This window comes from Salarias fasciatus, chromosome 23 (assembly GCF_902148845.1).
Source record: "Salarias fasciatus chromosome 23, fSalaFa1.1, whole genome shotgun sequence".
NCBI lineage: Eukaryota > Metazoa > Chordata > Actinopteri > Blenniiformes > Blenniidae > Salarias > Salarias fasciatus.
In genome coordinates, this window is record NC_043766.1 from 22,396,206 (window position 1) to 22,412,721 (window position 16,516).

The 16,516-nt window shown below is 40.0% G+C and overlaps 1 protein-coding gene across 1 annotated transcript in view; it reads left to right on the forward strand.

Moving 5' to 3' along the window:
• Window positions 1-16,516, forward strand: part of polrmt (polymerase (RNA) mitochondrial (DNA directed)) — a 53,571-nt gene that overhangs the window by 12,124 nt on the left and 24,931 nt on the right. Inside the window, exons 7-15 of the mRNA XM_030083557.1 lie at window positions 2,123-2,290; window positions 2,799-2,969; window positions 3,911-4,150; window positions 6,708-7,493; window positions 8,363-8,485; window positions 9,546-9,668; window positions 11,287-11,466; window positions 12,513-12,599; window positions 14,647-14,760. Of these exons, the coding sequence (XP_029939417.1) occupies window positions 2,123-2,290; window positions 2,799-2,969; window positions 3,911-4,150; window positions 6,708-7,493; window positions 8,363-8,485; window positions 9,546-9,668; window positions 11,287-11,466; window positions 12,513-12,599; window positions 14,647-14,760 (1,992 nt within the window). The remainder of the gene's footprint in view (window positions 1-2,122; window positions 2,291-2,798; window positions 2,970-3,910; window positions 4,151-6,707; window positions 7,494-8,362; window positions 8,486-9,545; window positions 9,669-11,286; window positions 11,467-12,512; window positions 12,600-14,646; window positions 14,761-16,516) is intronic.

A 16,516-nucleotide genomic window follows, 5' to 3' on the forward strand; every position in this document is an offset into this window, starting at 1 on the left:
TTATTATTATTTCAGCTCATTGCATTCAGATTTACACACAGCTTTTTCACACTGGTTTCTGGCTGAGATAGACGGAGTTGCTAGTAATCTTTGGCTTTAAGATAACTCCTAAATCCAGTTACACCTTTTTTTGATACATTGCCTCAGAAACTATCATCAGAATTGTAGTCAGTGCATTGTGGGATTGTTCCATATTGTTTTGCCCCCTTCTACTCTTTACATAGATCAGACATACACAGCTATCTGCTTATCAAGCTCAACAATGAAGTTGTCAGTGAGTCCAGTGTTGAAAGTGTTGTTTCTAGTTGGGAAAGCAGCATAACCTGAGCCACCTGCCCATTTTGTGCTATAAAGCTTCTTCAAAATCCAAATACATTGACATACATGACCTGTAGTGGCTGCACTTAATTCACATTGTTGCTTGTTGTTTGCGGTTTAACTGACATTTTCTTTCTGGCTTTGATAGACTTTGAATTGACACACATGCAAGCTTGACAGGTTAGAAGAAGTATCATCTTCCTGCGGTGTGCCTTCTTTCCAACTTTGGCATTTACAGTCCAGCCTGGCTCGTCTGTCTCTGCAGATGGACTATGTGGGAAGCGAGCAGGCTGAGAGTCTCTGGTGGCCAAGAAGCATTTACAGACAGGCAGGGCAGAATAATAATGTATTGTAATAGAGGTCTTCAGGGAGAATGCAGAGTCACCTCTCCATCCATAACACAGACAGACTGGTCCTTTGCTTCAGTCATAGCTGAATTAGATTAAAGAAGAAATATATATATATACACACACGCACACTAATACATTCAATGTTTCAAATGTACCACATTAGGTGAAGAAATAAATATCTCAGTTTGAAAGGAAAGAGGAGTCCGGGCTGATTTAGTTATTGAACATGTAGTGAAGTTACAATATTACAGTCTCTACTGTGTGGCTTGTGTCAAACTGTAGATTTTGTTAAGATATCTTAAAAACTTGCGATGTGTAGCTGTCTGCTTATGTGTCATTTCAAGCACAATTAAAACCAAAAGTTTGTAAATGAGCCGAAAGTCATCAACTTTCATTACAGATTGAGTCGTCTTATATCTTTACTGGAAAGAAATAGACAAGACAGAGATGATGCGCAGTTTGAGTTACTTCATTTATAGCAAAATAAAATACAGCGTATATTGTGAAGCAAACATTTTTTGCAGTAGTTGAAGAGATTTATATTAGTCTTAAATATAAATATAAGTATTATAGTATCAAGTATCTTAAATATAAGTATAAATCAAGCTGTTAGAGTGTTGTGAAATATATCACAACCAACTGTATACCTACTCAGCCATATCTTTAGGCAGTTTAGAGTTACTGACTAACAAACAAGTATGTCTCTAAATCGCTGAATGAAGTTGATGTATGAGGAAGAAGCCTACATAGTCCAGGGAGAACATGCAATCTCTGCACAAACTCTTCTCGACTGGCTTCATGGTAAAAATGAATTTAACAAGTTCTGCTTTAATAAAGACTGGAAATAAGGCTACTCACTTAAAGCTTGAGTGCAACGTTTATTATTATACATTAAAAAAAAAACTGGCAACAAATGTAATATTGATGTTACTATGGCTTTATTCATTTATTAATTGATGATGATGTACTTTTGTACCAACTTTTATTTTTTCCAACTGTCTCTCTGCAAGGCAGAAAACTGATATGTCCTATTTTCCTATCTGCTAATTTCCTTCTTTTTCCTCAGTTCACTGTAATGAATGTGATGAATAGTTATTATTCATTGGTACTTTTTATACATTTAAACACAATTTTCTCTTGTGTCAGTAAGCTTGTGGCCCAGTTGTATTTTCTTCAAAGGATAGCGTGTTTTCTGGCTGTCATCGGTGAATATCTGAGCCAAACAAGCTCAACCGCCAAATGAAATTCATGGTCATGTTGCACAATGATTTGTGTCCAGTGAGAGGTGACCCTGTCTCCTGCCACACAACTTAGGTTGCCTTCCATTCCAATCGTACAGCGTGTGATAAAGGCTGCGAGATTGTTCATTTTCTTTCCCCATATTCAGCTGCTACTGACGCGCTGTTGTCAGTCACTGTCATGAGATGGGTGACTCAGTCCCGTTGTCCTTTCAGAGGAGGCTGTTGGCAGAGCAGCGGACACAGTGGCAGAAGGTCCTCCTCCAGGCCCTCAGGGACTGCAAGCTGATCCTGGCTAATACCAACACCAAGAGCTACAGGCTTAACCTTTATCCCTATCTATGCCTGCTGGAGGATAGGGAGTATGTTGACATCATGATACAGGTAATACAAGTCACTTAACCCAGCCACTCGCTCGATGAAATGTCAGAAGTCCATGGAAGGATATAACAAAGACTTTGTATGTGCCTGAATGAATGTCATTCGATTGACGACGGCTTCCTTTTACTGTGACGTGACAAAAAAAAAAGAAAAGTTGTGTAGCGCTCACGCTGGTATCTTTTTTCGTGTTGTCTTGAAATTGGCATTTGCGTAATTTGACATAACAAATCTGAAAAACCGCAGAAGCAGAATTCAAAAGGCTGACAGTGAGAACAGCTGGAAAAGCGTCACGCCTTGGCAGGAAAGCTGAGTTTCTTTTGATCAGATATTTTTGCTTCCAATGTAGAGAAAATCACATGGCAGGGTGTTAATTCTCAAAACTGTTGTTGCTATTACTGTCTCTATCAGGAGGTTTATTTCTTTATTTACAAAGTGTCACAGAGTCATGTGCTGCTGTGTCAAGCATGTTGTTAATGCTTCTCATCTTTTCATCTTGGCTGTTATTTTCCAGAGTGTTTCCAACCTGCCCCCAAGTGGAGAATCACTGAAGATTTTAGCCAGAGATCTGGGCCACAGGGTCTTCACCAAGTACTCTGTGAGACAGAAGCACCAGAATCAGACGGTGGAAAAGCTTGGCAGCATTTACAGCATGTACACTGATTTGCTGGCCAAAGATACCAAGGTAAAAAAACAACAAAAAGACTCAGCAGTACAAATGGATATTGTCATCTTCTGTCATTACTATTTGACCTGTCAAAGCAAAAACCAGACTGTTTCAGTCCACATGTGTCACAGTTTTTCTTTAATACCAAGCCCTGATTTTGTTTTAAGCTACACTGTGCTGTAGTGGTTAACACTGTTGCCTCACAGCAAGAATATCCTTTGTTTGGGAGCCTCTTGTTGGATGAATGCTTTTCTCTTGACTTCTGTGTTTCTTCCTTGAAACCAGACTGAATGACTTGAACTGATGTGAAGCCAGATAATGTTGTCTTAACATCTGCGTTCTTTTTAATGAAGAAATTTTTGCACTTATTAACAAACTGTTGAGTCTTTTTAAGTGAAAATGAAGGTACTTAGTATCACTGACTCAGTGTCTCTGATGTTTCTGGTGCACCCTGGGAAAACTGCTAATGTCATCAAGACTATAACAAGCAAGGACTCATTATAGTTCAGAGATTACTTTAGTTAAAAGTTAGTTAAGATATTTATTTAATGCAAGCTGTTTTTTTGTTTCTTTTTTTAATGTAGCCTTTGTTGTTAGAATTATGGGAATAATGAGTCTGAGATTCTTATGTTTCGCAGAACTTGAGTGTTGCTCACTTTTATCATCTTGCATTTCATATTGTTTCATTTATTGTTTCAGGCTTTGTGTTTGAAGCCAAACATTATGAGCATTTAACACATAATTGCCAGCAAGTCAAGGATGCTTTTATATATTAATATCCCATTCCTCAAGTAAAAACTAAACTCTTTTGTTGATGCAGATCTTATTGAAAAATATTGCTCGCCTGGTCTCACTCAAATTGAAATGCTATCTGTGGATTTTCACTGATGTAAATATGCAGCATTTATTACTATAACCCATCTTAAATCTGAAAAGAGACTGCTTTTTTGTTCATCTAGGTGTACGACGTCCTTCCCAGAGAGCAGTGGTGCAAGCTGGAAATGGAGCATAGTTCAGGACCCACGCTGCAGGGTGGGGAGATCAGCTGGCCGTATATAGTGACTCTGGAGCTGGGCACTTACCTGGTGGATCTGATGGTTAAGAACCTCAAAATCAACAGCGACATCCTGAACCCAGCCTTTGAACGGAAGCTCATCCCTATCCTCTACCACATGTACACCTTCCGCAGCACGAGACAGGTAAACTTCACTTGAAAGTGTCGCTTTTTGGATCTGGTTGAGAATGATCTTCTGCTCCTGTGAAATTGAAGTCTGGCTGACAAACCTTGGCCACCAACTCGTTAAAACAAACACGCTCCAGAAAACCAGACAGAGCAGAAGTTGTTGTGATTACATTATGTTTCCCCACATTTAAGAACTAAATGCATGTGCATATTCCATAACTGCTTCTGCCTTCAGGTATTCCAACACTCTTCATGACACAGGCCAGATATTGTAAACCTGTGGACCTTACTATACAGTTGTCCTCATACCTGTTCATTATGCTATTTGTGGCGTCCACGATGCTGTGCAATACCTTAAATCAAGCTCTGCTATTTTTAAGGTGATTTGTTGTTTGTCCACTGGATGTCTGAATATTTGAATATGATTGTTTCTGTCTTTTTTTGTCCCATGGCTGATTAATCAAAACTAAATGCACACGGGGACAAATAAAGCTGTGCATTTTTTGCTCTGCTATTTCAAAAATCACATGATTGAATAACCTGCAGTTGATTGTGAGTCTGCCTGGAGGGTCCAGGCTTATTGCCAGTGCAACTTCTTAGCTTCAGAAGAGACTTAACGCTGTTCTTCAAGGTTCTTTGTATCCATCGGCCTCTGTGACAAAACCATTCAGATTTGGATACAAAGAATTCAAATATGTTTGATAAGTTGCTAACAGGATTTCTGAGCATTGACCTACAGCAAAGAAAAGCCCTTTCACCTGAGATTTATGTGGAACAAACAGGGCCAAAGATTAAAGTTAAAGAGATTTCATGGAAACCAATAGTAAATTGTACTCAAAAGAATTGAATATGTACAGAAATGAGCAGAACTGCTCCTTAAAAAAATACTTTATCTGAAAATCTCAGTTCATACTCATTGTGATTCTTTGATATTTTTTTTTTTACAGTCAGTCTGATTAAAAGATTGACTGAATAAAGTTGGAGCAGTCACTCAGCTGCTCCTCTCATGAATAAAGAAAAGAGCCACAGAGGAGCAGAAACAAATGAATTGCCTTAAAACACTTGACCTTCACGTTGGACAAGAAGGCTGCTCGAAAGCCCGTCACCTTGAACACTTGAGTACTCTCCTATCCAGTGTGAAGCTCCAAAGGGTCTCATCTATAAAACCATTTCCCCGCTGTGTGAATTGGCAGAGAGAACAGTTGAGTAAGATGAATAGGTTCTAGGCTAATCCCTTTTTTAGTGTCCCTTTAATTGGCTCGCTGATTTACTGCCATGGGACCCTGCAGGAGCGTGAGGCGACTGTATTGTGGGAAAAATGGGCAGCAGGAAAGACAATTGTAGTTCTTTTTTTGGGACTTGATGTGTTTTAGCAGTGGGGCACACTATTGCAGACTTTCATTTTCATGTAATTTTCTATTTCTCTTGTTTTGTTTTTTTCCGTGCCTCCCTCTCCATCTTCCCCTCCGCGAAGGTTAGCCCATCAGGGGAGCATCCTGATTATTTCATAGCACAGCGTGAAATTCTGACTCATTCAAGCAAAGCTGAGGTGTTCCTGTCAGGTTACTGTGTTATTCTCTTTTCCTGTCAAGAAATGATGGTTGTTTGTTAAGCGCCACAAGCTTTAAGGTTTGTTGAGTTGAAACTACGACATAATACCTTTCAAACGTAAGACCTAAGAGTAGGAAACGCCCCCGTCTCTAGTTTAATGCTCCAGCTGCCAACCTAATTTTACATAATAAGATTAAGTTCAAAATTATTTGCAGGAAAACCTGCAGCGTGGAGGCATTATGTAATCAATTACTTTGAATTGAATGAGAAATTAGAGAAAGTTTCGAACTTTTTTATGGTTGAAGGAGCTGCAGTTTTTAACCTCTCTTCTGTTTACTTATGACCAGGTGGACAGATAAAGAAATAGTACCAGTGAAGTATTTTAATCTTAGTTGTTGTGGGATATGCATTCACAATAAAGAATCTTTCATGCTTTACATCCATAACTATATGACCACCTGAAAATTAAGCAGCATTAAGTTCTCATCTTCTCAGAGCTGCTCTGTCTGAGATCATGCAAACAATCCTTGACTCTACACCTGAATCAATAACTCTGTTACCTGTTCACTGCTTTTCTCCCCCTCTGACCACTGGTGATACCCATATTACATTTCTGGAGATGTTTTGACCCCGTCATCTACCCAGTCACAATTTGGTCCTCGTTAAACTCAGTCAAGTCTCCACTTTGAGTACCACAGTTTTGTGCACTTGTTGCTTAATACTGTATCTCTCACACACTAACAGGATCTTCTGGTAAAGAAATCATTGCTAATGTTTGGTTTGTTATATGACTGATCAGGCTGTGCATCAGCCAAGCTTGCCGTTTTGCCTATATCTGTTTGCTATTTACTTTAATTAGTAAGAATTATGCACAGAATTAATTATTCATGCCGTCATGATGAACCAGTTGAAAAGAAGACATGACCTGTTGAGCTTATGTTATTGCAGGTGCCACATTTCACTGGAGTGTCTGTTGTATGTGACTATTTTATTTGTAATTCTTGTTATGTTTTCCCCTCCAGATCGGCTTCATCAAGCCCCACCCCATTCTGACACAGATGCAGCAGGAGGCCACGGAAACCAAGCTGACCTTTGACTCCTATGTGATGCCAATGATGTGCCCTCCTGTGCCTTGGACTACGGTCAAGTTTGGAGCGTACCTCCTCACACCAACCAAGCTGATGCGCACTGTGGACGGCGCCACACAGCACGAGCTGCTCTTAGAGAAATGTCAGAACCTTCACGCTGTCTTCGACTCACTGAACCAGTTGGGAAACTGTGCCTGGAGGATCAACAAGCCTTTGTTGGACATCATTATCTCCATCTTCAATGATCGTGGCAGTGATAAACTAGACATTCCTCCTCCTCTGTCGGAAGCTCCAAAAATACCCCACTTCAACCCTCAAGATCCAAACTATACAGCGAGCCAAAAGGCCCAGCTCAAAAGAGAGGTGATAAATGCCAAAAAGAAATGCAGTGAGATGCACAGCTTGCGTATGGATGCTCTCTATAAACTCTCCATTGCTCACCACATGCGGGACGAGATCTTCTGGTTCCCTCACAATATGGATTTCAGGGGACGCACATACCCATGCCCGCCGTACTTTAATCATCTGGGAAGCGATGTCACACGAGCCATTCTGGTGTTTGCTGAGGGTAAGCCCCTCGGTCCCAAGGGCCTGGACTGGCTAAAGATCCACTTAGTCAACCTGACAGGGTTAAAGAAGAGGAGCTCGCTACAGGGACGGCTGGAGTACGCAAACACCATCATAGACGACATACTAGACTCTGCCGACAAACCTCTGACTGTACGTATATCTTCTTATCGCTGTTCTTCTCATTGCCAATAGAGTTTTAGATTAGTTACAGATCATGTTTATATAAATGTAATAGCAATGTAATCACAGAGCAAAGTTCTAGAAGAGACAATCACAATAATTAATTTCACAAGACACACTGTCAGTTTGGTTTACACAGACGCAACATTAGAGTTGTTTAGAAAAGCTCATGTCTCTCTATTAAGCTTAGAAGGCACAAGTCCATCATATTTTCCAAATAGTTCGATGCAGTCTTTTCTGATTCAGTTTAATTTATAATGCACCAACTCTAACTCAGTGATTTCATGACAGCATTAGAATTCATGTAGAGAAAAACCCTAATGGAGCCAGATTGAGTTGACTATCGGCCTTGACTGGTTGGGATTAGAGGTTCGTGAAAACAGAGAATACAACAGACAACAGTAGCAAAATCAACTTGACATCGCACTTTTATCCTTCAAGTCTCTTCGCCTAATCAGCAGTATATGTTGGAAATATAGTTAAAGAACAACAACACCTAAAAACTTGAAGCAATCAATGCCAAGGGCTAATAATGGAACCAAAGCATCACTATGTGAAATTACACTTCAAGTTATATTGTAAAAAGAGGTACCCTTTGACATCCTGGTGTGAGACTCGGAGTTAAAGGAAAAGGGGAAGTATGTGATACATAATTGAGAGATATATCGTTATGTACTTAAGAAACCCACATTGCCCAGAGATTTCTGAATTTATAGATGAACTGACAGTCTGATAAATATCAGTACATATAGATTATATGATATTAGACAGACATGATAATCCCTTAGTGAAACTTTGTATTTGTGCTGTTTAACGCGTGATGTGCTTGTCTCTTTTAGGGTAAGAAGTGGTGGATGAATGCAGACGAGCCTTGGCAGGCTCTGGCCTGCTGTATGGAGATAGCCAATGCTGTGAGAGCTCCAGATCCTGCAAAGTTTATCTCTCATTTTCCTGTTCATCAGGTACAATAACACTGATTTATCCAGTCAAATAGATGCATATCAGTCCCCTGCAAATGTATTATTAAAACATTTAGCTGCAATTCCAAAATGTGAAGGTCCATTAATTTTTTTCATATTTATCTCAGTTGGGAAATGCAGACCAGACTGTCCTCGAGAATTTACTTGTCTGACGGAGCCATAGGCCTCCATCACTGTTCAGGTTTACAGCCTGCTAAAAATACGTGTACCATTCAGTTATGTTTTATGGCGCTATTTTAGAGGGCAAATCAAAGTTAACAAGCCAAGACCTCCAAAGCCATCTGGGGCCATTTTTTATACTATCTGCCATAAAGTTCAAACACTAATCTTACAGACCAGGCAACTTCTTGATATATTTTGCTCTGTCATCTGACATTCAAACCCCTGCCCTCTCCTATACAGCCTGCGCCAGAAAACAATCATATCATTTTTCGAATAATTTGCTGTCAGTGTAGTTTTTTTCACTTGGTTTAAAGCTAATTGTACCATTGTTTGTTTGTTTGTTTGTTTGTTTGTTTGTTGTGATAATTCACACCTATAACTGTAATTGTGTTGTAAGTTTAAACAGAGTTTCTGGCTCGTTGTCTAAACTATTCTCATGATAATAAGTTAAATGCATTAAGAGATAAATGTGCTGCGTTGCAAGCTGTAAGAGTGTGTTGGAGTGTTTGTTTAGATCAGTGTTAAATGGACAAACACGGTTCTGCTGTGCTGTTGTTATATTCATTTAATTATGTAAACACTGCTGGCTCACTGATAGGGCACATCATTTTGAAATCGATGGACATGGATATGAAAATGTTGTACATAGAAACCTGAAGAAAAAGTTAATCCACTTTCACCAAGTTTTTTGGAATTTGCCTTAAACTGCATTTTTTTTTATTGTAGTATTCAGTGCAAAAAACTAAAACTACGACCATGAGCTGAGTCGTGTCAACATACATCCTCCCAACATGTGCTCTACCTGTCGAGCCCGATATATGTGTGATATTTGCTTTTCTAGTCTGTTGTTGTAATCTTTTTTTTTCCACCTCTCCTGCAGGACGGCTCATGTAACGGACTTCAGCACTACGCCGCTCTTGGAAGGGATGTTATTGGTGCAAGATCCGTCAACCTCATGCCCTGTGAATTGCCCCAGGATGTGTACAGTGGAGTAGCGCAACAGGTCTGCTCCTCAAAAGTTCTTTTTTTAATATTATTATGATTATTACTACTGTTATATCTATTGTGCTTTACTTGATTCCTTTTTGTCGGTTGCGTGGATTTGCACGAACCATGGTAGATTTCATTGCAAGGCACGTGGCAGTTTCTCAGCCGTTAATATTCAGATGACTCACTAGATCCCACAGTGAGCGACAGGTTCGGCATTATGAAAATATTTTAAGGTTACGGCTTACATTTAAAGAGTGCTCAGCTTGTTTTGCCTTGCATCAAAGTTTAGAGAATGGAGTGTGCTTCTCATGCCCGAGGCCTCACAAGGAAAGTTTAGGTCGAATGCTATCAAAGGATGCAGCTGGCTGTGTGATGTAGTGACATTTCGCTGCGAGAGGAATCAGAGTGAACTGAAGAAAAGTGTCTGTTCCTACCGCTTCTGCAAAGTACATTGTATGTGGTTGTCAGTGATTATGGGAAGCCATTTCCTTACTGTCGTAGGTTTACCTCAAGGTAATGCAGTTATGATATAATACTGTAGATCAGTCGTTCCCAGCCTTTTTCTTCAAGTGCCTCAGTTTAAACCTCAGACCCAGCATGCATGCACAAATCCAGTGAAAGTAAAGTTTTTTTTAAATGCTATGCTTAATTATTAGTTGCAGCTGGTAAGAATAAACATTGTTACAAGTGTCCCAATTAGGCAATAACAATTTGAAGCAACTCTTGAAATTTTGAAAGAAATGCAATCTTACTTGCAGGAAATAACATTAAAGATGACAGATGTTATAACCCTGGCTTTTGTGTTTGTAGTTTCATTAGATTTGGGCTGCCACTGGCTGGAACACCTGCCCGTTTGTCCTGTTTTTGTCTCAGCTTGTTCAAGCATGCGTTTACTTCTGTGAACACTCGTTGCCAGAACTGCTCATTTCACTGCTGCCAGCCCTCATGTGGTCTGAAAGTCTTTCCACACAACGCTGAATGAGTGGACTGTGTTACAGACATCGCAGCTTTGGGCCGAGGCTGAGGACAAAAAGTCAACATTGTTCATGACATTCTGCAGCTAAAAAAAAATCCAAATTTCTCATTGTCCTCGAAACTTTTTTTTCCCCCTTTGATCCCAGAGACACTTTTTCAAACACTTTTACAAAACAATCATCAAACTCTTTTTGATTCGCTCCCTATCCAGTAAGGACTTGCTGGTTTTGTGGTTTTGTATTTTATTGCAAATCTGAATCTTGGGAAACACTGCTGAAAATGACACAATGTCTGTGAAACAGAAAGTTACTTGGATAAATTAAACTTGTTCAATTGCAAGGGTGACATATTAGGCATTGACACTGGCGACAGTCAGAGTATTTGAGTCTGTTTTTCACCCAAGCTTGAAATGTTTATGTTGATTAATTCTTTTTAAATGAAAACTGTCTTGATGTTCTATCAGTGTGTTTACCTTTTTGACTCCTGACTGCCAACAGTAAGTTATTGTGACAGCACATTTGATACTTTAGAGTTTGGGCTGTTTGTCACAATATTTTGAATATTTGTTGATGTCATATTAAGGACTTTGCGTGCGTGCGTGTGTGTGTCAATCCCATGTACGTGGTTTTTCATGCAAACACTCTTGCATGTTCCAGGTGGAGGCGTTCCGAGCTCGGGATGCAGAGTCTGGGCTGATGATCGCCAAGGTGCTGGAGGGCTTCATCAGCAGGAAAGTGGTCAAGCAGACAGTGATGACTGTGGTGTACGGGGTCACACGCTATGGGGGACGCCTGCAGATAGAGAAGAGACTGAAGGAGATTGATGAGTTCCCCAAGGTACAGCAGTGGTGGACGGGGATGCTGAGGAGTGAGGGGCTTTCCTCACACAGTGCCGTGTTTTATTTTTAGCCTGCTATCAGCTCGATATGACAGAGTGCTCCTCTGGCACAGGATCTCCTGTATGTGGGTCTCTTGTCATACAGCCTTGCAGGAAAATGCATTCTTTTACATGCATTAAGGTCAGATGGTCTTGCAGGCTCATAATGAAGTAAAGGTCCCTCAGTGCCTTGGAAGCATCTTGTGAAGGAGAGCATTTATCACACAGCTGACAGTGACCACACATATTTTAATGTTACCAGATTTGATGTTGCACTCCTGTGAATTTCAGTAACATTGACCTTGACAAAAACAGTCACCGCATCTTTCCAAAATGAGTTTCATGGCTTTGAATGTTTGTTCACTCAGTGGGATTGTTCATCAGAGCAAAGTCAAACACTTTCAGGTAGCTTTAGCGAGGCTAAGAGTGCAATCCAACAATAGATGTATTTGATATCGTCTGCACAGTCACTGTGAATCTATTTTTAGTTACACTGTGACATGGTTGGATAGATTGGTTCTTTGATGGGCATATCCATTCTGTCAAATAACAGCATAGCAGGAGAATGGAAATATTTAATCTTCTTACATCGCTGTATCGCTTATTGTCTGTCTCATTGCTATGTGGTTCCTTATAATGGTTGAAGTTAATCCTTAAAGATGGAATCAGCTCCATCCTGCTTTCGGTGAATCTACCATTTTAAAGCCAGAGTCTTGTGCTAAAGGGCTTCTGCATAATGTCCCTAATTGTTTAAAGAGGGCATTAAAGAAAAGTATAATTGTGACTCATTACAGGGGAATAGAAGCGAGGACCGAGGCAGTGCCCACTAAGGAGATCATGTCACAACTGATGCAGATACTCCACTCTCTGTCTTGCACTGTTTCACTTTATGCATTATGTATAATCCCAGCTTTAAATTCAAATAGAGTATGAGTAACTTATAAATGTATGCAGAGAAAACGGTGAATATATACAAAAGTATAATCGTTTATCTTTACATTTCCAGGAATATATATGGGACGCTTCTCATTACCTGGTGCGACAGGTGTTCAGTGGCTTAAAGGAGATGTTTACTGGAACCAGAGAGATTCAGGTAAGGACTCTGGGAAAAAAAAAAGTTTGAAAAGAAATATTGTTTTCATACAATTTCTTTCTCCATTGCTAGTTCTATAATACTGGCAGTGGCGGCTCTAAGGAGAAATGTGGGTTCAATGTGTTATTTTCAGTAAAAATTTTCACTGAAGTTACAAAAAAACACACTTTCATAAATGAAGGGTAAATGTAGATCGACACAAATATTTAAGCTTTTATATGAGTTGAAAAAGTAAAGTGAAACAGCTTGTAGCACATTACACTTTAAAGATGTTTCTTTGACTGTCTATTCTTTTCCCCCATGGAGAGGTAAAAATCCTCAAATCCCCTGGCCTGGATTACTTTTATTTTTGAAACAGAAAATTTCGTTTGAATAGTTCTTTTAATTTTAATTGAATTTCAAATGCTTCAGTTTAAAACAGAGGCTTTTATCTCAATATACACAAAATGTTGTTTTATCTGATGTGAACTCCTGCTCATTCCTTTGTCATTCCCCACATTTTTCCTTTTTTTCCTATAGTGCTTACCTCTGTTCTGCAGTATGCTGAGGACTAACATACCTGTTAGATAACTTTTATACTGACCTACTGTGGCATTCACATGATTTTTTTATTAATGACTCCTTTACTGCATTGTTACCCTAGCAACAGTATCCATTTATCACACACACACACCATTTATAGATCTCGTATGTGCACCTGGTAGTGGATAGTACATTATCTCTGCACACAAAGGACTCGAGCAAGCAAACAGATGCACCACCCACTGTGTGTGTGTGTGTGTGTGTGTGTGTGTGTGTGTGTGTGTGTGTGTGTGTGTGTGTGTGTGTGTGTGTGTGTGTGTGTGTGTGTGTGTGTGTGTGTGTGTGTGTGTGTGTGTGTGTGTGTGTGTGTGTGTGTGTGTGTGTGTGTGTGTGTGTGTGTACGTGTACGTGTACGTGCTTACGTGCGTGCGTGCTTGCTTGTGTCCTTCCTGTTTGTTTGCATGCGTGCATGTGTTTGTCTTTGAAGAATGAACGGGGACACCCCAGGCTGACATTAAAAAAAAAAAAAATCCTGTTCCCATCACACCTTGGCGCCAGCCCGACGCTTGTGTGTCTGTGTGTGCTTGTGCGTGTGTACCTGCTGCTTCTATATAGGTCATATCCTCTTGCCTTTTATGGGAAAGAGTTGTAGTCAGACGGGGGACGCTGATCACACATGACCTCCTCTGTGTTTGTTTTACATTAATTTTGTCGTCACTGCTGTCCGTCTGCCGGAGGCCCCGCATTTCCCTTTGCTCTACAGCAGCTTTCAAAGGAAGACAAGACAGGATTGATCTGTCAGATATCCAAGTAGTTAGCAAATGTGTTGTGTGTAATTTTTCTAATTTATCTGTCATTTCAATTTGTTGAAGTAAATCCAGGGAGTCAAAGATGAATGGGGAGAGAGAGAGAGAGAGAGACAGAGAGAGAGAGAGAGAGAGAGAGAGAGAGAGAGAGAAACTTCTCTTATATTGCACATTTTTCCTGCTTAATCAGTCACAAAGTGCTTTTTGCTGTTAGTCACATTCACCGTTTCACACACTTCAGTAGCCACAGCTGCCTTGCAAGTGGCTCAACCTTTTTTTTTCTTTAACCCATTGCACTTTAATGATCTTTCTCTCCTGTTCGTTTAGTGCTGCTGTGTGTTCCTTGAATTGCACCCTGGGGGCAAATAGAGTTTTTGGAATTTGAATTGTTAACACTTTAGGGTTGATTTCATATCGATTGGTCCCTTGTTAGAAATAAATGGTGTTAGATGCTGATGTAATTTTTATTGTAAACAATGCTGGTCTGCTGAAACATTTAGCTGCTTCTCCAAGTAAAGCAGAAAAATGCATCAATAAGCATTTCATTAAGCTCATAGAAGTTCTTATTTTCTTATTGTTTTAGTGAAATGCATGATAGACTAAACATCTAATATAATTAACTAAATAGTGTGCACTGCTATCATGATCACAACTCACGCAGTTGTTGCCTGGCGAGATAGTGCTCTGATTTTTGCTATGCTGGCTTCCTTCTGTTGCAGGATTGGCTGACGGAGAGCGCCAGGCTCATCTCCAAGTGTGGCCACACTGTGGAGTGGGTAACACCCCTGGGTTTACCCATTATTCAACCCTACCATCGCACACGCAACCAAGTGGTAAGTGTAGCAACTAAACCATTAGTCACTCAGCTGGGAGAGATCCGTTTATAACACGCTTCAAAGAGAATCCATCCAAAGTCATCGTCCATGTAGGGTGACATTCCCATTTATGTTAAATGAACAGATGATATAAACAGTTAAACTAAAGAGTTCAAAATAATAACAAAGAGAGCAGTTGCGTGAGCGGTAAAAACTGTGTCGCCTCCTACACCCAAACTAATTAGCGCTCCCCAATCACCTGTGGCTGCCACTTAACACACCTGGTGCGCCTCTATACTACCGCCCACCAAGAATAGACAGAAACAAATACACACGAGTGACAGAACCAACATATGGCTCCTACAGTAAGTCTAACCAGAGGCACGGAAGCTCACAGTAAAATTACTTAACTTGAATTGAATGTGGTTACATTGTGAGCTTTTCACGAAGATAAAATATTAAAGCTTTTGTTTGTGTCTCCGTTAGCCTTTGTATGCTAATCAGCATATTACTTAGTAACCACGTGTCTCCTCATAGACCGTCATTTGTTTCCAAACATATGATGGACAGCTTAGCCAATTACCGGCCAATCTACATTTCAGTGTATCTTCAGAACTCAGGAGCTGACTGACCTTTCTCATGTTCTCCTTTTTGTATTCTCACCACTTAGATTCACTCTTTTTTTTTTTTTTTTTTTTTTTTTGCCCCTTATCTCAGCATTCACCACTTTCTCAATACAATCCACAACTGACCTTTCCAGGCAACACCGTATACACGTTTTGACTCACAAAAGTATAAGTACAAACAGTGTTCATTAATCTTTCTTTCTTGACATTGTGACAGATAAAACAAAAGCTCACTCTGCTGGCCTATTCCGGTCACAGTATCGCCAGTATTTCCACAAAGTAGCCAGAAAGCTCAGGATCACCACTTTCTCTGTCATTGCCATCCCACCGTGTAATTTCCACACAGTATATTTCATTGAACTTTGATGGAATTTCTAATGAGCTTGATCAGGGCAGCCCATTAGTCAAAGGCAGAGCGCAGGCTGCTGCTCTCAGTTGATCTCACAAGATTGTAAATCTGTGGAGAAGTGCTCTTCTTTTTGTTCAGCTTCTTTTTGCTCCTATGTGGCATTCAGCATTAAATTAGGTATTAATAAAACGATATTTAAAAACAACTGCTGCTGAGAGGTCCTTGGCTGATTGCATTATTCTAGATTTCCCTGTTCTGATTTCCACTTGTATAGTAACATCAGTAATCACCTCTGAGCCGTACTCATAGTTCTTATGTGGTTGAACTCATTTCAAAGGCCAAGTGCCCTCAAAGGGTTCAGGAGACACACGAGCCAAATTACTCTGGAACCTTTTACAGTTTAGCCTCACCTCAGAGCCACATGTTCCTTCCCCACTGTAGTTAGCACCCAAGCCTTAAGTTAATTTAGAACAAGTGCTGCCGTCGCTTTAAAGAGTCGTTTTGCAGGATTCAGTTCAGTTCAGCTTTATTTCAATAGTTCAATGTGAATATAACCATTTTGAAGTAGTCATCATTTATGCAAAACTCATCACTAAACAAATGCAACAAAATCCCTATAAGCAGGGTTTGATAGGCAGAAAGTGGATCGTGTGAGCAGTGCAGTATATTTGCAAATGACAGCTTGGATGATTAGTGGAAGGGTATTGCCTTCACTGTTTTTCTAAATGTATGAGATTTGTCATGAAACAATGAACTTGATGCTTTCAGTAACTTACCTGTTTCATCCTGTATCCTACAT